This window comes from Pleurodeles waltl, chromosome 6, assembly GCF_031143425.1.
Source record: "Pleurodeles waltl isolate 20211129_DDA chromosome 6, aPleWal1.hap1.20221129, whole genome shotgun sequence".
Taxonomy (NCBI): Eukaryota; Metazoa; Chordata; class Amphibia; order Caudata; family Salamandridae; genus Pleurodeles; species Pleurodeles waltl.
The window spans coordinates 652,355,584-652,380,047 of record NC_090445.1 but is presented as its reverse complement, the minus strand read 5'-3'; the positions used below and the strand labels follow the sequence as shown (position 1 = coordinate 652,380,047).

The following is a 24,464-nucleotide window of genomic DNA, read 5'->3' as shown; positions in this document are numbered from 1 at the left end:
TAAACACCCATGTCCACCATTAGGTCAAGGTGTATATTTTTCAAGTACATCTAACTTTTCCTCAAATTGTGCTGTTAAAATGCACCATTTGGCATTTTTATCAGAAATGCTTAAGGATTTCCCCATTCACCCCTTTATTCCTCCACTGGCAGTCATCCGTTTTTACTCTGAAGCCATGAAGTACTGTAACATTTCATAAATGCCCCTTTAAAAGGATCATAACACCTATGGCGTTTTAGCTCATTTCTTTGAAAATTGTGCTGGTTATTATATAATCTACCATTTACTTTTCATAATGTTCTCAAGCTGATAATACTCCCTGGCTCCTAGGACCTTGTTCATGTTGTGCATTGTAGGGCACTTATTTACTTCCCATAAGTTTGAAAGTTCACCAACCACCATTGGGCAGTCGTAGACTACATCAATGCACAGTGCACATTTCTGACCCCCGTGGGCCATAGAACCTGCAGGACTGTACACCTAAAGCACAGCATGGGGAATTCTGGTCCAAAATTGGTTCTACCCCTAAACATGGCCAATTAACATGTATTCATTAAGTGTGAAGCTTATAGTTACCTAGTCATTGTTTTGCAATTTGTGCACTACCTACGTTTGCCCTCCATAATACACATCTTTTGCATGAATACAGGATTTGCACACTCTGCTTTAATCTGATTTGCATACTTTATGCTGGCATAGTGTACACTCGCTGTGTGTTTGACCAAAATTCTCTCATCGTAGGTTTCTGTAAATGATTTACATAGATTTCTGAATTTCAGGATAGTCACACATATCCATAGAATTACACGTAGAAGTATTTGCATGTTGTACATTTCCACGCATATACCTACATATTTACTTCCTGAAAACTATCCAGCATGGCGCATAGTCCTAAGGTGTAAGGACATACTTACTCGTATGAGCTGTCCAGCACGGCTCACCATCCTAAGGTGTAAGTCTAGCATTTTTCCTCTGGGTGGATTTGTTTTCTAGCTGGTAAGACTCACTTCCCGTACCAGCTCTTGAAGTGCCGGACAACGTTGCATACTTGTCCCCCACCTTGAAACACCATTAGCACTCGTTTTTGTAGAATAGAATTGCGTGTTTACAGATGATGAATTATTGTGTAAAATATGTAATGCTTTCCCGTTAACGTTTCTTGTGATGGGTGGAAGCATGGGCCAGATGTAGCAAGGTCCGAATTTGCGATTCGGAAATTGCGAGTCGTGCGACTTGGAATTTCTGAATCGCAAATTTGGATGCAGAACGGTGTCTCAGACACCGCCTGCGAATCGCTATGAGGTCGCAAAGACCCACCTCATTAATATTAATGAGGTGGATCACATTTTGGGACCCCAGAACGAGTCCCTGCACTCACAGGGATGGTGGCCTGCTGAAGACAGCAGACCTCCATGTCTGTGACTTCCTTTTAAATAAAGCAGTTTTTTTTTTTGTATTGCAGCCCGTTTTCCTTAAAGGAAAACGAGTTGCAATACAAAAAAAATAACGAAACCATTTGGTTTCGTTTTTTTCAGAGTAGGCAGTGGTCCAATGGACCACTGCCTGCTCTGAAAAAACATTTTTGGCAACATTCACAAAGGGGAAGGGGTCCCCTAAGGACCCCATCCCTTTTGTGAATGGGTTACCACCAGTGTGACACTGATGGTAACTGTGAATTGCTTTCCGACTGCGTTCGCAGTCACAAAGCAATTTAGCATTGCGATGCGAGTCGCAAATAGGAAGGGGACACTCCCTCCTATTTGCGAGTCGCATTCACATTTTGCGAGTCGGTACCGACTCGCAAAATGTGAATGAGCATTGTGATGAGCATTTTGCATGGCGCAAAATGCTTCCTACATCTGGCCCCATGTTCTTTAGTCACACCTGATATTCTCCTTTCACTAGTTCACCCCAAAACGCCCAGTTCTTCCAAATAGCAAGCGGAATTTGCAGTCGAAAAAATCTACAAATCCTAATTTCTAATGGAAAATTCATCTTTTTTGAACACTTAAAAGAACACAGGCGCATGAAAATATGACGTAGTGCTTACTAACCTACTCTAATGGCTATACTCACTTTCAAATTAATGGATTACAATTATCACAAAGACATTATTTAAAAACTATAATTATCACACTGCTTCAGATTGTGAAAATTCAGAGCCTGCTCACTGGTCATACTGTTTTAGACAAAACCCCAAAAATACGAATAGCAGCTCTCAAAAGGTTTGGAGTACAGTGACACGGATAATAGCCTAGCTATAGAAAGAAGCTATCTGGCAAAGTCTAAATCTTATTTCACGACAATACCCACTTTTGAGCAAATTACATTTCTCCTTCGATTGAATTGCATTCTAAAGGTATTTCATGCTGTGTCGCTTTCATATCACATACATTAATACCGAATCGACACCGATTGTTGTCAAACTAACAATGGACATCATTAGTCACAGAGAGGTTCGTTGATTACTTTCTTGTCCTCAGAGCAGTATCATTAGAATGGGAAATTGAAGCAGATATTTTCAGAGAACTCTAGAGTGTGTGGAGAAAGGTTTATATGAATGCTACCAAAATGGCAAAAAAAAATGTTAAAAGTGGAGGTGGTTTCCACTGAGAGTATAATGTCCATGTGCAGATTGCAGCAGCGCAGGCTGGGACAGAAGAAGCTCACGCCGAGACTGATCAAGCACACAGCACCTACAGAGGCAGCGCCATTTACACGGGGTTTCAGAGACTCCCCTTGAAACTACATTCCATGGAGGAAATATGATTGTTTCAGAAATGGGAACAGCAATAAATACCGATTTATCACGATAAATGCCAGTTTCATCACACTCAATACTCTGCATCCACTGAACCACAAAAAAGTCGCCCATCCAGAGCGAACGACGGAGTGAAATGAAGTTACAAGGCCAGATTTGATCACTCTGGAGGGATAACAGATGCCTCGAATGAGCCTGTGAGAGACGCATATAAATTATATATTGTATCACTCTCCATCCAACCTCATAAGATTACTCCGGATACACGCTGGGAGAAACTATTATGTTTAAGCAGCGGAAATAAACCCTTGTCGGTGTATGTGCTAGGAGAAAATAGACGTTTTACCCTCTGGGTCTGGTATCCTGGCTTGTTTTCTAAATGAAGGTGTGCAATACATTAAACATAAACAAAACAACCAAGCATCCTGCAACAGATAATGTAACTAGCACACACACCAAAGTTATACCATCGCGAGGCTATTCTTTTTTTGGGCCTACTCTGTCTGTCTCTGTGACTATCTTAGAGTGTCTCACGCCACTCCGTTGCAGATGTTGTAGTAGCTCTGTCTGTGTTGGTGTCAGGTCTCGTGTAATTGTCTCTGTGTCTGTTTCAGACATCCCCTTTGGGGTGCTATGACGAGAATTCCTAAGGTTTTGGTCTGTCTCTGTGTCTGTCTCAGAGTGTCTCACGTCATTCCCTCATGGATGTTGAGGTGTCTCTATCTGTTTTTTTGTCAGCGCTAGTCACTTTGTCCCTCTGACTGTCACAGAGTGTTTTATGCCTCTCCCTCACAGCAGCTGACTGTTTTTGGGTTGGGCCTAGCCAGTCTCTTATATATATATATATATATATATATATATATATATATATATATATATATATATATATGTGTGTGTGTGTGTATAAATATGCATATTAGCTGTAGCATTACTATAAATTCATTTCCTCAGTTACCTCATTATTGGAAAATTTGTTACCTCACTTTTCATATTGGTTTCAGAAGATAGCTGCCAGAGCGGAAGAAGCACTTCTGATAAACAGCACAACTCAAACTTCTTGCCCTGTTTTCATGCAGCTAAATCAAAGGCTTCAGCTTCATCACTCATGGGGGTGACAAGAATTTTGCTGTTAAGAAATCAAAAGTGATTTCTGTAATAGAGACGAAGCCCGAATATGTGTGTGTGTGTTTGAGTGTTTGTGTGTATACTTGTCTGTCTGTGTATGTGTCTGGGTGTCTCCGCATGGAGCTTTAGCCCTAATGACTTTTAGTAGAAATAACATTTAGGATCATATTTACAAGGAACTATCGCATTGGTTCCGATGTGCCAGTTTCCTTGTGTCACCCTGCATCCCCCTAATGACACCATGGTAGCTCGGTATTTACAATACTGCACGCCATGGCGCACGTTAGGACAATAGCCTCAGAATTTTTTATGCTATTGTGGCACTTTGCTGGACTAGCACCAAACTTGTTGGCACTACTCCAGCAAAGAACAGGGAGTTCCACAGGCTCTTAAAAAATGATGCTAGAATGGTGCAGTGAAATCTTGAAAATTTCACTGTGCCCTTTTTTTGGGCCTCCCTGTGGGGGAACTCCCCCTTACATACATTATACCTGGCACAGGTACAATGTGGTGCAAGGGGTTACAAAGTGGCACAATGCTTGCATTGCGCCACTTTGTAAATATGGCGCTGGGTGGAGGACTGGATATCGTCAACTTAGCTTAAAAAAAGTACGCTAAGGCGATACTAAGGGCTTGTAAATATGCCCATTAGTTTTTCTCCAACTCAGATAATGCCAATGCTTTGACAATAAGGACCATTTAATCACGTATGCAAGTTCATAATGACTTGTTGTAAATTGGGATCTGAGGCTAACAGAGGCAAAGCTGAAACCTAAAGCTATAAGTTTCACGAAGAGAGGCTGCCCATGGTATGGCACAACCATCACTGCATGTACATTTTGGGCATGGTACTGGAGAGGGACTGATACTTTCTTCAAGAATTCATTTAGTTAATGGTTTGAAAAAGAGAGTCACTTTCCCTTTTGTCACAGAGAATGTCCACCCTAGCACCAAACACCATAATTCCCCACCCATAACACAACATAGTTTAACTGTGTGACCCTGATAACGAAGGCTGAATCAATCCAGAAATAAATATGTTTTACAAAACAGATCAAGTGAAGGCTGGTTTGTACCATCTGACTGAGCCAAAACCCAACCTCCATGCGGAACTGTCACCACAATGACCCATCAATCACCATTTTCCCACAAAGGGCCTTGCCAGACGCTATTTACCATAATTCAAAATCTGAAATTGACCCCAGTGATGACACTTCTGTGGGGTCTTCAGCACAGCTCCAGACTCGTAGCCATCACATGGGTGCTGCTGAACCCCAAAGCAATTTGCCTCTTTCATCAGTTAATCATGCTTTTTTGCCCTTAATGACAGCTCTTAAGACTCATGACTTGAACATTTCAACTTTATACTACTCTGTAGCGGATCCTATTTAGTTTTATTGGGAATCAGGAGATAGCTTAGGCTTCTGGCTTGCAGGCCTGTGCCCCCATCACCTAGTGACTATTAACCTACTTAGTCTGCTCTGTTTTAGCACATTTATTTAATTATTTCTTCCAAGATGGCGTCTATGTTTATAGTTAGGAAGATGTTTTGATTTCATGTTATCAGTGCCACTCTATGAAGGTGTCACTAGTAGCGTCAAAGACAAATGAGATACGTAGGTATTCACATCATGTACTTTCCCACTTACGTGTGGCAGTAACATAATGTACCTTTTAGGTAATTGTTTATATAATTGCCGCCCCAAGCATACTTTCTTATCTATTGTTTGGGAACATACCTACGTCAGGGGTCCTACAAGATCTGTATAAATACATCTCACACAGACAAGCTTATCAGAGGGATTCCTACCAGATGCCATCAACGCTATCTATGCTACACGTCACTTTGGTGCTGACCGGGTCTTTGTGTCACCACGGAGTCTGATCTAGATACATCATTCCAAGGTAACGAGGGTTGGGGGCTCTGCTCATTGACATGGTACTGGCAGATTAGGTTTAACACACCTCTTTAGGTTAGAGATTAGGTTCATCTTGCTAGGATATTAGGGTCTATTTCACTTCTATTTCACATCTCATGTTATTGCTAAATGGAGGGGGTCTTTGTATTCATGACTCTTGTTTTTACAATTTTGTTTCTTGCATTGTTCATTATTCTAATCAGTGCAGCCCATGCAATTTACAGTAGATTGCAGTTTTGTTAATAAAACCTATTGAAAACTTGACTAAATCTCCTTCATTGTCTGTGTGTGACTGAGACTTGTTGCTTATGTGAGCAAAGGGTAATGTCCGTTTAACCATGACTCCCCTGAGATGTCGCACTCTTTAGTCCATGCCTGAAGGCTGCCACAAATCACCTTTTACTAATTGGCTTTTCAGTGAGGTACTGCTTATGAGCCAGAAGGGTTGGGTAGACAGTTTCGACTTGTTGTAGGATTGGCCTAGTCACCTACAACCAAAAGTTCTATCCTCCCTAAACCTGCCATCTCGCCTAGTAGCGAGAGTGCAACTATGACAACTGGAAAAAAAAGAAGTCCACCGGCTTTGAAAAAAAATGTCAACCTGCAAAATAACCTTACCACTTTGCCAATGAGACGGTTAATCTCATCATAAATATAATCATCCTCAAACTTTACAGTGAAAGTAGATGACCCGTTTGAGTATTATAGGAAGATGGAGGGATCGGGGAGGGGAATGTTTTTCTTCTTGTTTATTTTGAAGGAAAACACTATATATATATATATATATATATATAAATATATATATATATATATATATATTCAAATTGTTCTCTTTTATAAACCAAGTTTTACAAATAATAATTATGCTATAAAACATGTTTCCTTTAAACACTACAAAGACATCAATAAGCACCAATTAAAAATCTATATCGACTGATTCCAATATAGACCCAAGGGCCAAAGGGGTGTGGCAAAATACCGGAAGAAGAGTAATACACACCCAGTTGTGTCCTTGGATAGGGTGACCAGATGTCCCGGATTTCCCCAGACAGTCCCGGTTGTCAGAGGACTGTCCCGGTGTTCCCACGCTTTTCTTCATTTTACATAAATGTCCTGGTTTTTAGGGCAAAGGTCAGGTCAACCTGCAAACGCTTTTGTTAATTTGAAAGAAATGTCCCAGTTTTTGGAACAAAGGTCAGATCATCGTGTGAATCAGAAGTGAAAGGTATGCTCTCCTTTCACATGCACCTCTAGAGTCTTAAATACTTCTGCTGCCTGCTCTTGTGTGTGGTGTATGTATATGTATGTGTGTTTGTGTTTATATATATCTATATATACATATATATAGATACACATACTCTCTCACTCTCTTACAGGACAGGCCAGATATAAAAGTGAGACTAAAGGCTTTAGTCCTACTTTTATGTCTCTGTACACTAGGCCAGCGGGAAATTTCCATTGTGCAGACAGTATCCTGCAAATAGTCTGGAATTTCGCACTATGCATGTTACAAAACATTCCCAAAATTAAGCCATGTAGCATACTTAGGCGTGGCTCTTAACAAAATTCAAGTATAAGTGCACCAGAACAATGCAACAATCAGTACAAGAACAGGTGTGGCCCGTGGCACTTGTAGTTTTTGCCTACAAATTGTTTAAGCATGTGGCGCACACTCTGAACCAATCAGAGGCAGTGCACAAAATTGTAAGATGCATTTTCCTACTTTGCAAAAAGAAACTTAAAGTTACATTGTCGGAGGATTATGAATGTTGTAATGTCAAATGTTGACAGCATTATCACCGACACTGCAGCCCCTTCGCAGTCATGGGAGGATCCTGGCAAGAATATGACAAGACACATGAAAACTTTTACTCCTGCTCGAGAGGGGGCAGACTACTACCAAAGGCTGGTAGCCCTAAAATATTTTCAGGGCTGGAAATTTCTATTATCTGTGAAGACTTCGGGAGCATTACTAGAGCCTCGGAAAGGGCAGTATTTATTTATTTATTTGTTTTATATACAGCGCTACGACACTTGAGGAGGGCATCAGGCCTCATACAACTGATACATTTCGTAGTTTTTGGACCTGACTGCTGAAAGGAGGGAGGAAAGATGAATGGGAGCACTTGCAGGGAGATGCTAAAGGGAGTGTGCATGGACGCAGTTCTGACAGGAGTAGGTGGGGCTGCAGTGGGTGGAAGGGTTCCATTCAGCTTCATGAAGCTGAGGTGTATACCGTACCAAGTTGCCTCCCACCCTGGCAGCTTCGGAGGGAGAGATGAGGGTATGTACAAAGTGCTGGTGCTCCTCGTGGTGGGGTGGTAGGTCATCAGACCTGCACGGTCAGGTGGAAGTGGTAGAAAATGGTAATGGTCAATTGTGCATCCAAAATTATATAGACTTTAAAGACCACGTTACAGTCCCGTGGTGGAGCATGAGGGGGGATGTTGGGTTTGGTCTCCACCCAGCATACTGACCAATAGTGCAATTGTAAGTACATTAGGTCGCCTTGGGAACACGCGCAGCACTTTGTTCGGAGGTCTGGGTTTCTACCCAAAAGGCCATTAAGTGGTTAATGGTGCAATTATAAGCAAACCGCCGCATTCATAATATGGGTCTCCGTACCGCCAGCCTGTTGGCGGTACGGACGCCACTTTAGCCCTGGCGGTCTCTGACCGCCAGGGTCTTAATGACCCCCTAAATATTGAGATGTTTGAGCCCAGAATTAAAGAGTTAAAAACAAAACTGCAAGTCACAACACACAAAAAACCTTGTGCCGATTACAAATACATTATCGACTGAAGGGTTTTTTCCTAAGAAGGTGCCAAGATACCAGCTGCATATCTTATCTTGCAGCTTTGTTGTCCTAAGTATGAATACAGAAAACAAGGACCAGATTGGAGTCAGGTAATCTAAAGGGTACAACTCAATGCATGGGGTGACCAGATTACTCCATGCCATAGGGACACCACTTTTCCAAGACTAATAGTCCCAAGATGTACTGATAAATTAAATCAAAACCCAGAACTGGAAAATATATGTTCCTGCGACAGGCGTCCCGTCGCTATGGTCAACCTATAAATACATGTAGCATACTCTGGCCCATATTTCAGAAAAAGTGGCACTTTTCTTGCGCCTCCCTACCGGCACCTAACAACACCATGGTTGTGCCGTATTTATAATACTGCGCACTATGGCGGTCATTAGCACAATAGCGTCAATATTTTTTATGCTATTGTTGCGCTTTGCTACACTAGCGTCAAAGCAAAGTGCAAGGAGGCCCTTATGTTACTATGTGAGCGTCATTTTAACGCCTATTTTGGGGAGGCATTAAAAATTACACCAAAAATGCACAGTGAAATCTTTTACATTTCACTGTGCCACGTTTGCGGGCCTCTTAGCGCCGGAACGCCCCTCCTTGCATACATTATGCCTGCTGCAGGTAAAATGTGGGGAAAGGGGTTACAAAGTGGTGCAATGCATGGATTGCGCTGCTCTGTAACTATGGCGTGGCAGAAAAGGCAATTTAGCGCCACCTTAATGTAAAAAAAAAATATTGCTATGATGGTGGTGAGGTGGCACACGGGGCTTCTAAATATGCCCCCTTATATTTAGAGGAATAATAAAGTATAAAAGCATGTTTTCATGTTTGAAAGTGGCTGTTATACTTTTTAATTCAGTACTCTACCACATGTAGAGTAACATCTGGTGAGAGCTACTAAGTAACACCGCATTATGCGTGACAGCTTTACTAGACCAGGCGTCTTCCCTAATGGCACATTGAGAGCTGGGATTTCTATTCAAAACTACAAATCCCAGAATGCAAAGTGCTATTGACTCCAATGCTTGAAGTTAATACACAACATAGGTCTATCGGGTAGTAATGTTTTCCCACAAAATTAAAGCCCACTAATCTGCCGCGGAAGGGGGGCTTGTGCGTCAAGCAGCACACACAGGGTTATACTGACAACTCTAGCAACAGTTGCAGCTGGCCAGCAGTCAGCCGGCTTCCATGTACCTGCTGCTGTCCTCGCCCATCATGTGTGAGTACATCCTCTGACTCTCAGTACTGGAGCGTGGGACCAAAGGTCAGGCCGTGGAGCCGGAGGAGCAGAGTACCCAGCCATGATACTGCACAGACAGGTAAAACACTGGGCAGTGCACCCCGAGGGCAGCCTCGTGGCACCTGGAAGTGCATGGTGGTGGAGGAGGGGATCGCCAGCCCAGCTTGTTTACTAGCAGCTGAGAGAGTCTGTGCGTTTCAGAAAACAAACTACCACATTCCAAATGCTATTTTTGGGTTCATTATGGGGTGCATAGTTGCTTCGTATGGGGTGAAGAGCGAAAGACGGCCATAAAAGTTATGGGAAGGAACTATTTTCCTTTGACTTTTTTGTAGCACCATCATAGACCTTTATGGATGCTTAGTAGCACTTTGGTGTACTGTGCACTGCAGAAATAAATGTACATCATCAGAAAACCCAATAAAATGGAGAAGGCTCAGTTTGTATGACATCAGGTGTGAATAGTTTTTTTATACCGTATATTCCCCCAAACTACATTCTGGTAAACGTGGTGTTTTTTTTTTTTTTTGTGTATTTGTCAGTAGCACAGCTTAACATTACCGTGGTTTTCGTAAATGTATGGACTTCATGACCCAGAATGCTAACAGCGTTTGGCTGCAAAGCAGGCTCTGTCTCATGATGTCACATATGACACGGATCTATTGGAGCTGTGTGTTCATGCACCACCGGCAAGAGTTGAAGATGGTCTCTGACTGCTTCAGGAAGTGGGGACACAATTCTTCTTCTCAGCTGAACTCCCATGTTTACCACCTATATGTTTAGACTTCTTGGAAGCCCTCTCTAGCTGTCAATGTAGCCTAACGGTAGTGCTGTTGACTTTGGAGCTGGGTAACCAGGTTCGAGTCTCGGCATCGGCTCACACAGCCTTTGATCCTGGCAAAATCACTTAATCTCCTTGTGCCTACCAAAAACAAGCATTTGGAATGTAAGGGTTTCGTTTTTGCTTGAGTTAGAGCTCTTATCCTTGTAAATTACTGACTGGACTTTTCTTGCCACACAGATTGAAAATAACAAGAGGAAGAGAGCGAGCTGGCACTGGAAAAGCCCCCTCACCCCCCCCATGCTGTTGGTTTATGTTTACAGAGGGAGCTGGTGGGGAGGAGGGGCTGATTATACACCCACAGCGTAAGACAAACAGGCCAATACTGAAAGAAAAAGTCCCCTTCAGAAGAGGTAAACAGGACATAGCATAATTATACAGTAGTTTGTGATGCTCCCAAAGAGAAAAAGGCAGGACAAAAAGGCAGAACTGACCACTAGCCAGTAAGGATTGTTGAACGACAGTGGAACCAACAAATGAAATTGCTGGACCCACAGTATAAGTATATTTAAAATGTTTACAACACGTCGACCTAAAAGTGATCTCACTTCATTATTGACACAAAACTGTATTTAACCTGGTAATCTGGGCACATTTTCTATGAATTAATTACTGCACTGGGGGTCAAACCCCATTTATTTATTTTAATAAAAACAATCTAAATCAAACTTATGGAAAGAATTGTATTAACTGAGAGATAGTTTATTTTACTTCTTCATGGGGAACCAGATGGAGACAGCTTTGAACAATGTTTCCTACTTCTTGTGTATGCAAACCAGCTATTTAATAATAATCAAGCTAATATTAATGGCTAAAATCAATTATCTTTTAAAAACAGTCTTAATTAGTTTTGAAATGAAGCACAAGTGGGTCCGCAATTCAGTGATTTATATGAAACAAAACTTAGAACCTTACGTGACCAGTGTTTGAATGGTAAATGTAAAACCTAGAACTTATTTGAACAGTGTATACAAAGAAGAACAACCGTTGTTTCTGGTTTTGTAAATAGTAATTTAGTTAATCATTCTGGGTTGATTGAATTTGGCCCATATTGATAATAAAACTTCATGTAGTGCAGAAATATATATCACTGGTAGTCAGATTGCATTCACATTAGAAACACATACTGGACACTAGAAAACATGATTTGATGCAACATTGATGTATAGAGATACCCACGGTCCCTTGGTTAATGGGTATACCCCTTGATTAGATCTGAAAAAAGGACCTTGTGTTTTTACTAAAGTTTTATCCATAACATACTTAGCAGTAGAGGCTTTCAGCCTGCTCTCTTCATCCATTGGTCTATAATTGTGTCATTCACATGTCTCTTCCTGCTAATGCAGCATACAGCAAGGGTCAGCGGGTCAGCCCACTTCAGTGGTTGGCCAACTTTATTGTGACTATGGCATTCTGCAGTCTCAAAAGGAAAACATTTACACACAAAGTAGCTCTTTAAAGTGCAAAGCGCTTTCCAGCTCTGTTATTGTCCGGGAGCGTCACCTACAATTAAGCTTTGTACAAAACCATGACAAAAATAAACCATACTGAAAAAGATAAAAGGCTTGGGAACAAAACTAGACATTTTGCTTTGCCCATGCCTGTTTTTTCCATGTACTCGAATACTGTCACTTTTGTTACCCATCTAGACAACATTATGGGGGTCATTCCGACCCTGGCGGCCGGCGGTATGTTGGCGGTAACACCGCCAACAGGCTGGCGGTGTTCCGCCAGCAATTCTGACCGTGGCGGAAAAGCCACGGTCATACTGCCGGCCCCTCCACTTTCCCCGCGGGCAGCGGTGCAAGCACCGCTGCCCTGGGGATTATGAGTCCCCGACCGCCAGCCTGTCCGTGGCGTTAAACACCGCCATTGAAAGGATGGCGGTAAGTGGACTGGGGGTGCCCCTGGGGGCCCCTGCACTGCCCATGCACTTGGCATGGGCAGTGCAGGGGCCCCCAGGCATAGCCCCATCGCGCATTTCACTGCCCGAATTTCGGGCAGTGAAATGCGCGACGGGTGCTACTGCACCCACTGCACATCAACATTGCCGCCGGCTCTATTATGAGCCGGCGGCAATGTTGATGTGCCATTTCCGCTGGGCCAGCGGAAATGTCGGAATAGGGAGGCATGAATACCGCCGGCAATGGCGGTATTCTGTCTCCCCCGGCCTCGGCGGTCTGGAGAAAAGACCGCCGAGGTCGGAATGACCACCTATGTGTCTATCATAAAACCGTAGAACACAATTTCAGAAAAGTGCCTCATACCGCTCAGCTACATGCCTTACAGTAGAAGAGAGAGTACTACTTGGGGCAGCTTTCCAACGGCACCGTGGCATCAGCTTAGTCAGAAGCACGGATTGACAGTGGATGCTTCAGCCAAGGGTTAGGAGGGTGCAGTGTGACAGCATACTGCACCTGGAATGCTCGTGAAACGGCTTCTCCATTCATAGCTCAATCGATCTACAAACACACATCACAGTCTATTAAATGAATTACGCAGCTAATGATTACTTCTAAACTCATAATAACTCGTGTAAGTGAGAAGTTGGGTCACCCGCCATCTGTGTTGGGCCACATTTGGACAGTTCTTGCGGCAGAAAAGATAACAACCTCTATCTTAAAATAGCAAACTGTATTATTCAAAAATTGGACCCAGTTTATCGATCACGTTCAAGAGGTCTAAGTCCACCGCAGATTCCTCGATGAAGCATGGTGCTTTTTAAAATGCAAGAAGCACACCAGAGAGAGTTAGAATTGAAAGAGACAGTCTTGTTTCTTCTGATTAAGACCCACACAGTGCTTCCGACGGTACCGTTGCCGAATTCTTCATCCAGTCACAATCCCGCTATTCTTCAGTGGAAGTACTCACTACAGGTTCATTGCTTATGTGTAACTTTTTATTAATTGATTGATTTTATTTTTTAAGTCAATTGTTTCTATGACATGTTTGGAATGCTATTTAATTTGTTCCAGCCGCTATTCATTGCATATATAATTGTCTCGGCCGTGACGTGAAATTTCGAACAAAATGAATTTGTATAATTACCACCATCTCTGACAAGGTGTGACGATTTATCACGATTTCACTTTCGACAGCTGTGGGTCGGAATGCCAGCCTGGTATGTTGCCGCCTGCAGAGCCAATGTGAAAAGTGGAGCCATCATGTCTGCCTTGTCGGATACTGAGATCCAGAGGGAGATTGGCATCAGCAATGCCCTGCATCGTCTGAAGCTACGCCTGGCCATCCAGGAGATGGTGTCGCTAACCAGCCCGTCAGCACCGCCAACCTCCAGAACGGTGAGCTGCGCCTTTCACCTTTCTGTATCGGCAATTCAGCTTTTCATGTATTTAGTTAGGTCCATTGTAAAATGAACATATTATATTACCTATCACTATTCTCTTGATTCACCCTTTTGCCCATGGAATCGCTGTGCTTTGTTTCAAAGATCACATCTACAGTCTTTCCAGATACTTACATACTGTTCGTTTGGACGTTATATTTCATAATCATCTACTGCAGTCATAAATTGTTTAACTTGGTGTAGATACTTGTATTAGACAGTATTTGGCTGTGCATGTACATAAACTCTGCCTTGTCACTTTTCACATCACTTGGCACGTTCAGGCGTAGCGGTCAGACCCACGCACGAATGCCTGCGTGAGAAACCGACAAAGCCTCTGCTGCGTATCAGAATATTGAAACTTTCGAAACTCTGGGAGAGGCAGGTGACTCCACCTTATCCCAGAGGCTCAGAATACTCAATATTCTGTTAGGGAGCCAATGGCTGCTAATTGATTTTCAAAGTTCTCCTCAGTGACCCAGTGTGACACTCCCTGTCGCTAGAAGCTACTACTTTCTAACTGATCTAGCAGACCTGATGCTTTTATAAGAAATGCTCTACACATTTTAATCCCCAATAAGGAATGACAGCATGAAAATGACATTTTATCAAGTGAAAGTTGCCCTTTACACTAAGCTGGTATGACTGCCTTAAGCAATGCAAATGCTGAACATTTGCTTAAAATTGTCATATTGATTAATTTTCCAAAAAAAGTATTTTTTCCAGGAGCCAGGATCATTTTATGGAGAGAACACTAAAATATAGATCCTCTGATTGTAGGGACGTCTTAATTTCACTGACATTACTGAAAGCCCAAGGCTTGTGGGTGGAGAGAACTTCATATTCTGTATCATGATCACTTGCCTTTGCTCATTAGTGGGAATTATGATGGTCCCATTGTGCTAAAGGACTACAGAAGCCCATGTCGCTCAGATTGAAATATGCCATTTCAGTGGATCCCGGAATCAAAACTTTATGAGCAAATGACAGGAGATTTGAAGTATTTATTCAGCGGGACGGCTTCCATCATGGAGCCTTCCTTTTCCTTTGGAATAACCCCCCGGACTTAGATAAGTCAAAATGTGTAAATTGGGAACAATAGAAAAGTTATGGAGCATACCCTATTTCAGACCTTTTCAATTTAGATGCACACCGTTCCTTTGCATGTCAGGTACATTATGTGCTCCAGATCTCTCAATTCTATCGCCTTATGGGTTATTATCTTGTTGAATTGCAATGCTGTAAAGGGGAACTGAAGATGTGTGGTTGATTCTCCTTGGAACTCCTTTTATGTTCACGGTCTAAACTACAAAGGATAACCCTTCAGTACCTATAGATTCTAGTACTTAATAGTGGTTGTAACCGGCCTTGCACAGCCTATTTCCTATGTAGAAAAACCTTCAGTTTTTCTATCAGTCCAAATGAATATCCTGCGGAGTAGACTAGTCAGAATATCTGATAGTGGCAAACCGTGTGCCAGCCTCATTAACAGTCTTGAGGGGTGTGATCTCCACTGAAGGACAGATGATTGATGTACTAGTTCACCACGCTTGAAAGGGACAACCAAAATTCAGTTCCCGCTTTCTTGAAAACGAAAAACAGGGTAATCAAAGTAAGTTTTCATCTCTTCATACCCATATCCATATATGCTGTACATCTCTTAATGGTCATCACCGCAATTCCCCAAAAATATATCTATTGTATTTTATATCTGTATGTTTCCAGCTAAGATGAAAATCTAATGCATGATGACTTGTACCCAGGTGCCTGTGCATTAACCCAAACAGTACAAATATATAGTTAGGTTTTCATTTTTTACCTTTGAAAATGACTCTAGAGCAGAGTACCCTTAAAAGTCAGCGATCATCTACAACAGGTGGATTTCATGTATTTTGTAACCACCAGTTAGCCATTGGCTGTAGGTCTGGTTTTCGAGAGTCCATACTAGAAAGTAAGTTCCTTTGCTACATCAAGAACTTTACAAACATGATTGCACACCCACAACATTTCCCTTGCCTTGTAAAAATGAATTTGTTGCTATCAAACCATTACCCACCGCCTGCTGCATAGTTTGCAGATGTCCAAGCTCAAGCAGGTCCAAAGTTAGCCGCATCTCTGGACAAGAGGTACACCAACATGCCACACACTTTATACTTTTCAAATAACAACTGGTCACATTTTTAACTGTTGACTGCCGTCATTATGAGTATAAATAAGTGCTGTTTTTGGCCATGTGCGCCCCGAATTGCAGGTGGAGGCTTATCAGGATTCTCAGGTGGGAGACCACGCCTCCTAATCATAAATGCCTGGAGGTGCTTCAACTGGGATTACTGGGTGCGTGGGTTCTGGGTCTAGATCTTACAGTTCAGAAATACTGAGTGGTTAAACAGAAGGGGCTGGAGTAGCATGGCAGAGGGAGGCTGTGCTGCTCATGTGTGGCTGCAGACACAAGCGCAGTATAGCGTCCTTCTGCCGCGCTGCTCCAGCACGAGGTAGCACGTAAAGCTCTCCTCTTCCTGCCATAGCCTTGTATGGTCAGGGTGCTCTCCCCTCCTACAGTCCCCTACCCCGAAAAAGCAACAACGCAGCCCCATTCAATTCGCTCTCAAAGCAGGTGGTGATGGGGAATGGTAAAGGGACTGTTATTCAGTCCAGAATGGAAATTAATGTGCAGGTTTTGTTGATGTAAAATAGGTCTGTATGGTCTTCCTCATTCCAGGTGGAATAACTTGTAATTGCATAGTCCATGGGTTCAATTACCCTCTAGAATCAGTAATACCAGACCTGGTAATGTCGCAGCTCTGCACCGTACAACCTCTAATCACACCAGTTGATGACCACGGAAGTGCTTTTGTATGCAGCAGGAAATACATATCAATGAATACTTATATGGGATTCAATCAGGTAGGGAGGAATGACTCACTTTTCTGCATGGTAATGTTTTATTTTATTATTCACAAAAACTCATGTTTAGATCACAGACGCTATTTTCCAAACAGCGGTTGTTTTTCAAACCCATTTTAGCAGGATCCCAAACATGTCACAACTCTATTTGAGGTCCCTACCTTCAATCCTAAAGTACCTTTTATTGAGACATTTGCATAATAAATCTGAAACGTACTGTATGTTGTACATGGCTGTTTGAGACTGCCATGAGCTTTAGATAGTGATCATTAAGTAAACACAGAACGTAAGACAAGTTTTGGAAAGTTAAATGTGATGTGATGTATAAATGAGGAACACATTTTATTCCAAGAATTATCTCCATGTAGGCTTCTTTTCCGACTCTCTGTATTCTCCCACAATCCATTTTTAATCCGAAGGACAGAAGGGCAGTCTTAACAACACGGCTTTCCTCTATTTTCATACAAGACGAAACTATTAGCTGTTGATTTATAACTTTTTAAATAGGACCTGCAGAATATGCGTACATTTTTTCAAAAGAAACCTAAAGTAGTTTATAGCACTGAAGTCATATTTGTTTCTGTGCATTACATTCTCGGATGCATCTGTTGCTGGCTCACGCAAGACACCCCAAAACAGCGTTTCCCAAACTAGGTCGTGAGAATTTACATTGTGGCGGGAAAGTCTGAGCAATAAAAATAAGAGTCCTTTAATTTCGGTGTTTCTCAAGGTTTGCTTGTACTTCCAAGATAGAGGTCACATTTCAGACTATGTCTACTGACAAACTGCTGCTTATTTTTTGAACATGGGTACTGGTGTTTAGCAGTGCTTAATTTGTGAATAAAAACGTGCCGGTGCCCAAAGCTCGCCTCTGAAACACGAGGCTGCTGCAATTAAATGTGTGAACACGGGATACTGAGGCAGCGCAATCCTGAAGTCTTTTTGGGCTTCTTTGATCCATTTACAGCCACTCCCTGCCCCTCCAGCTCACTCTTGCAGTTTTCTGCTTTCTCTCTTTGTGACACGTATTTGTTTTTCTCTTCCTCCGTCTTTCCCTAAATGCTTGAGGCAGAAAATTAAGTGCCGGCCCTCAAATGTAAGTACTTGTGTTCCGCACCGGAAACAACAAGCACAAATTAAGCACTGGTGTTTACTTATCGTTCTCTGACTGCAAAGTGTGAGGAGTTTCAAAGAGAGTTATGTGGCAATATTGTTGGAGTTCATGGAGTGTGAAAGGAAAGGCTGTAGGGTGTCATTATTTTGCAGCGCACTACAAAATGTAAATACATGTAAGGAAAGCAAAAATGAAGCACATATGTTGTAATTCTGAAGTGTGCTGGAAACAGATTTTAATAGGATGAAAACAAACCAAGACACGGTGAAGCACAAATGATAAATATTCACTGAAACCTGATTTTCAAACATTATCATTTGTGTGGGTGAACTCATGTTGGTGCAAATGTAATGGCCATTTTAATGACAATGTGCTGTCTTCAAATGATAATGCAGTACCACAGGATGCTTTAGTTACATTCAAAATTCGTCCTGCCTCATGCTGATGAAGTTAGGTGGGTCATGAAAGTTTGTCGTTCTACAAATTGGGGTGAGGTTCTAAGAAGTTTGGGAAGCACTGCCCCAAGGCTTTCCTTGATGTGCAGAATCAGTTATGCCCCAATCAGACAACAGGTAGCCCTATATAGTCAAATAGGTCAGAGCACTCTTATGTCAGAACACCAAATCATTTCTATAGCATTTATAGCCTTCTGATGCTTGGTCAGCCAGCTCTTTCATTAGCATTAGGGGATTTTTCTGACAATTGCAAAAAGTTCATTATCATCATTCAACCTCTATGCAGGCAGTGATGGAGAAGAGGTTTAAGTAACACAAAAATCTCGAGGGCATCAGTATGTTACACTATGAAACGAGCTAGGAATAATGCCCCAGAATTTGTTTCATAATTTGCCTTTAAATGGCTAGATTAAGGCTAGAATGTCACATATGGAACCCAGCACCTGAGTTCACATGCCACAAATGTCATGCAAAAGCATCCTGAAGAGGGCTAGTGCATGTTAGCAATGGTCTGCATTACCCCCGCAGCAATGGCAGACAATGGCATGTGCTTGAGGTAGGCTGGACATGTACATTTTTCTAATGTTCAGTATGGATGCCCAATGAAGTTCTTAGCAAGTGTTTATGGGAAATAATAGTTTTAATTTATTTTGCAATTTTGGTGAGTTTTGGACAATATTGTTCTCATTAGAATTAAGTGCGTTTTAAAATCTGCGTAGATAAACAGGGAAAAACCAAACAGTAGAAACAAGCTTCAGATTTTTTCGCAATAAGTGGATGCTGAGTTTAACATTCTAAAGGCGTACGCTTTGAGCTCTATCCCATACGATTCTGTAAAATCAATTAGATGTGCTGTAAAACCTTATTTTAACTTTTGCATAAAGTAGCTCAGCTCCACAAGGTAGCTTTCCTAATGATCACATCTTCAATTGAAAATGTGTGTAAAAAATTACCTTATAAGTAAGTTTCTTTCAGCAAGCATTCTGGAAACGTGCAGTACTTGCATATATCGCTTTAAGGCTCTCTCTGTCCTCATAAAGGCCGTGTCAATTCAGGCTTCATGAGACGTGTTCAGAAGCAGTCTTTGTGTTACAATCTGGCAGCTCGTGCATCTTTACTTCCAGTTCATGTCAGAATTCAAATGATGCCTGTCTTCTTAGCAAAGCCACAGAGGTCGATGTGACTTTGGAAGTGATATATTCCTCGCAGGTGGTTTCCACTGTCGCATCTGCTTCTGTCAGGACTGCTGGCAATCACATTGATGTTCACTAACCTCCTTTTCTTGGAAGCACAACTGGGGCCTTGGTTGCCCCTCTGACTCACGGGTAATCCAGTGCTGCATCTGCTGCACCAAGGACAAGTTCATCTCTTTACATTAGCGATACCCCTTCAGAATGAGTGAGCGGCTGCTCGCTTGGGCAATGGTGTGTATGTAGCCACTACTGCAGAAGTTATTTGAAGTGATGTATGGGCAGCTCACTGTGACAGTGTGTTTAAGGGTGCTACATGACAAAGCTGACTGTAAATATTCAGAGAGAGAGAGGTGAGACAGGGATCGACCGATCACCTGCAGAACAGTATAAAACATTATTAGGCGTGCTGCTTCACTGTGGAAATTATGTTGCTATTCCTGTTTGAAAAATTCAAGCTATCAGAAAAAAACTCTAGAGTCACACTTCTGAAGACCCCACAAAATGTTAATGCATGTGCAATTGTACACCCTGTTCCTGCAGAACCAATAAATAACATCCTTCGGCTTCAACTACAGGTCCAGGTTACTGCACCGAAATCATACCATACAATGAGATTATCCCACACAACCTGTATTTCTTCCATGCCCAAATTAATTCAACATGGTCCGACCACTGGTTCTTTTACAAATACATGAAGATTTTAATTTTTCATTATCAATTTTTTATTCTATTTCTTCACCAATAGCAATTGTCAACAGCAAATGTAAAATTCAAAGCATTTCACAAGTGAACATACATTTTCATCACACTAGCATCAATTTTTACAATACATTGACAAATATAATTTAACAAACAAGTCTCAACCCCCCATGCATTCTGTCATTTTCATCACACATGCTCTCATACACACATTAAACACACTGCTACATCCTTTCCCATCCCAGTCACAACCTGCATACATCAATGTCCAACGGGAAGAGATCATCTCCTGCATAACCGTTGTAGTGTTGTGCACTGGGAACACACATTAAAATAGTCAACACATGTTTCAGTGGCATAAAAACATTCTGCAACCTCCTTCCTCAGGACCAATTTTCAGATGACATTCACTTTAGAAGGCCCAAATTGGGGGGGGGGGTTGGTATTTTATTTTTCTTCAAGATGCCCTGGCATGAAAGAACTACAGGTTGTATTTGATAATCTTATTGTATAGTTTGTAGTTTTCCCCTGATCCCAGACCTAAATGAAATAATAGGAGTATCTCTTTTGGTTGGTGGCACTGTGCCAAAATCTACATCCTATGCGGATGACACTCAGTTGGTCTACTCCTTCTCTGCTAAGAATAGCCAAGAACAGGCTGCTTTATCTTTCTGTCTCTCAGATATTGCCAGATGGATGACAGAGAGCATGCTTAAGCTCAACGATGGGAAAACAGAAGTAATGGGTATCGTGAATTCTTCCCTACTCATGTACATATCTTTGGCAGTGGACCTGCTTAAGGATCTACCTCTGCTTAAAAAATCCATAAAAGGTTTGGGCTTTTGGCTAGATCCTCACCTGACAATGGAATGCCACTCTGAGAAATTGGCAGCTACCTGTTTCGGTTTTCTAAGAACCTTAGGAAAATCTTTAAACTACTTCCATTCTCAGCCAAAAGACTTCTTACTCAGGCTCTGATACTTTCATGACTGGACTATGCGAACGTACTGTTCCTAAGCTCTCCTTTGCATGTCCTAAAGAGACTTCAGGTGATGCAGAACGCTGCTGCTTGCTTACTCACAGACACCCCCAGTCATTCTTTTGCCACTCCAGCCTTGGCTTCCCTCCATTGGCTTCCTGTTGAACAACGCATTATCTTTAAAGCTACTTGTTTTGTTTACCGAGCCCTCTGAAACAAGGGTCCAGTCCTCCTCAGACGAATGATCACTCCCTGTATCCCCCCGGAGATGACTCAGATCTTCTTCAGCTTTTCTAATCAACTCCTTTCGTGCTAAGAAATTTAGATGTGGGGGTTAATCCTTTGCCTGCTTAGCAGCTAGGATCTGGAACTCCCGCCCCTTGGAACTTCATCATGATTTGTCAGAATCGTCTTTTCGTAGAAAATTTAAAACTGTATTGTTCCCTTGTTAGGTCTGTTCCTCATATCTACTGATCCTCCTCAGTGCTGGGAGGCCCACATGTTCATAATTTACCATGCCTTTGTCACAAAGTTTATTTTGGCAGGCTTCATTAGTCAAATGTATTGGGGTAAAATCTGACTGTAAAATCCAAAAAACGTACTTATAATGTTCAGAGGCCAACCTACAGATCTACTGTTTAATGCACACAGCAGTCAAGTGAAAATACACAAAGGCTCCTGGTGTGCAAAGTGAACACACATTAGATAACCAATACACACACAAACCACAATAATATTCAAGACTGAACAGTGGTGCAGATAGGTTTGGGCTGCTACCTTTAACATCACAATGTTTAGCTAAATGTGACCGTATTGACATTATATTGTTTGATTTGATGATAAGCTAATTGTAAAGTGGTGCACAAAAGTCTGTATCAAGGTACATTCACTGTAGACTTGTTTTTTAATGCATGCGGTATAGCCATATTAACTCAAGTATAATCATTTGTTTTGATTTATTATGTTTCCTTATGATATTAGAGAAAGGATATCATTGAAACAATAATGAATTTCTTGATGGATATGCTTTAAATGTTATAGGCTAATGTCTAAAATCTAGTTCTCCATCGTATTTATTCACATGTTATTTCGCCTTTGGAATTCACTGTAAAATAACACTAAACAAGACTTATTAATGACAATTTTATAAATGAAATGCTTATATGTGTTTGCTTAAAATGAATAGTGTGCTGTTTTAATTCTGCTTTCCTATAGTTGTGTTAAGGCCTGCTAGGCCTCAGACTTGCAGAATGTGGGAAAGCTGTTTTCTTCTTGCTAATATGTAATTTCTTATAGATTTCGCTCACATGAAATGTTAGTTTGGAAATAGATGTGCTATCGGTTTACTCATAGAGAGTCAGAGAAAGTAACCTTCAGAGACAAAGAAAGCACTTACCCCTGAATGGGAGCAGTGCTCCCTCAATGCACTACCAAGAACCTCAATTGAGGTTTGAATTGTTAATCATGTTCATCAAGTTAAACAATGTTGGTCACTCAGATCTTGGTGTACTTTCATACTTTATTGTTGTTCAATGTAATACCACCTTAGTGGACTCTCAATCTTCCACTATTACAGAGATCCAGATCATATCTGTGTACACACACATCAGTAATCCTGATGCATTTCGGGCTACTGCCCTCTTTCAGGGGATGCATCATCTTCTCTGTTTGTTGAAACTCGCAGTGCGTATCATATCTGCTGCATGAATTCCTGTAATCTTTAGTTTTTCAGTGAATTTCCACATTTTTGAATGCCATGTCCTAACTATACCATCCCTGTAACCTTTGTTTTTTTAGTGACTATAAACAGTACTACAATTTGACCCAGAAGTTCCATTTACCAGCATACATTTTTACAAGTTTATAAATACATTTTGTTCACCCATTCAATCTTATTATATATAGTAAAACTAAAAATTAAAAAACGAAGGTAGGGTAAATTATGTAGTCTTTCTATAAATGCAATGGACCAAGTCTTTTGTTTTTTAATTCATTTTATGGATCCATTCCCAACCAAAAGCACACATTCAATACTAACACAACCAAACATTTACTACAAACATATGCTATTGCAATCTCTAAAAGTGCATCACAGCCTGGTTGTGGATGTATGAGTGGCAATGTCAGAGACTGTGGGTGTGTGAGTGGGTGTGGCTGAGTGAATGTGTGAGTAGGTGTATGAGTGTCTGTGTGGGTAAGTGAGCGGTTTTCTGGGACTGTGAGTGGGTGTGTGGGTGGTTGTGTAAGTGGATGTGTGAGTGGCTGTGTGGCTCTGTGAGTGAATGGTTTTGTGGGTCTGTGAGTGAGTGTATGAGTGAGTGTATGGGTGTGAGCATAGTTATGTGGATAAGTGGGTGTGTAAGTGGGATTTTTAGTGAAATTAGTGAGTGGCTGTGTGGATCTGTGAGTGGATGTGTGAGTGGATGGGTGTGGGTGTGTAAGTGGGATTGTAAGTACGTTTGTGAGTGGGTGTGTGAATCTGTGAGTGGGTGGGTGAGTGGCTGTGTGAGTCTGTGAGCAGGTGTGTGAGTGGTTGTGTGGGTCTGTGAGTGGGTGTGTGAGTGGCTGTATGGGTGTGTGAGTGTGGTGTGGGTGAGAGAGTGTTAGTGTGGGTCTGTGAGGGTGTGTAACTGTTTTGGGGGCTATGAGTGGGTGTGTGAGTGGCTGTATGGGTGTGAGTGGTTGTGTGAGTATGTGTTAGTGTGAGTGCCTGTTTGGCCCCGAATAGGTGTGTGAGTGGTTTTGTGGGTATATAAGTGGATGTATGGGTGTGTAAGTGGGTGTGTGAGAGCAGGTGTGTGAATGGGTGTGTGGGTCTGTGAGTGGGTATGAGTGGTTTTGTGGGGGCTGCAAGTGGGTTTGTGAGTGGTTGTATAGTTGTTTGAGTGGATGTGTGGGTGTGTAAGTGACTGTGTGAGTGGATGTGTGAGTCTGTGAGTGGGGGTTTGTGGTGGATATGTCAGTGCTGTCTGAGTGTGTGCATGGGTGTGTGAGTTGTTGTGGAGGTGTGTGACTGCCTGTGGGTGGCTATGAGGGTTTTGAGCGGGTGTGTGAGTGTTTTTTTGGT

General features: G+C 41.9%; 1 protein-coding gene across 5 annotated transcripts in view; it reads left to right on the top strand.

Moving 5' to 3' along the window:
* PPFIA4 (PTPRF interacting protein alpha 4) overlaps window positions 1–24,464 on the top strand; it is a 3,105,259-nt gene that overhangs the window by 2,007,370 nt on the left and 1,073,425 nt on the right. For all 5 annotated transcript variants that reach the window (XM_069239004.1, XM_069239005.1, XM_069239003.1 and 2 more), the window contains one exon: window positions 13,809–14,009. In XM_069239004.1, the coding sequence (XP_069095105.1) occupies window positions 13,809–14,009 (201 nt within the window). The remainder of the gene's footprint in view (window positions 1–13,808; window positions 14,010–24,464) is intronic.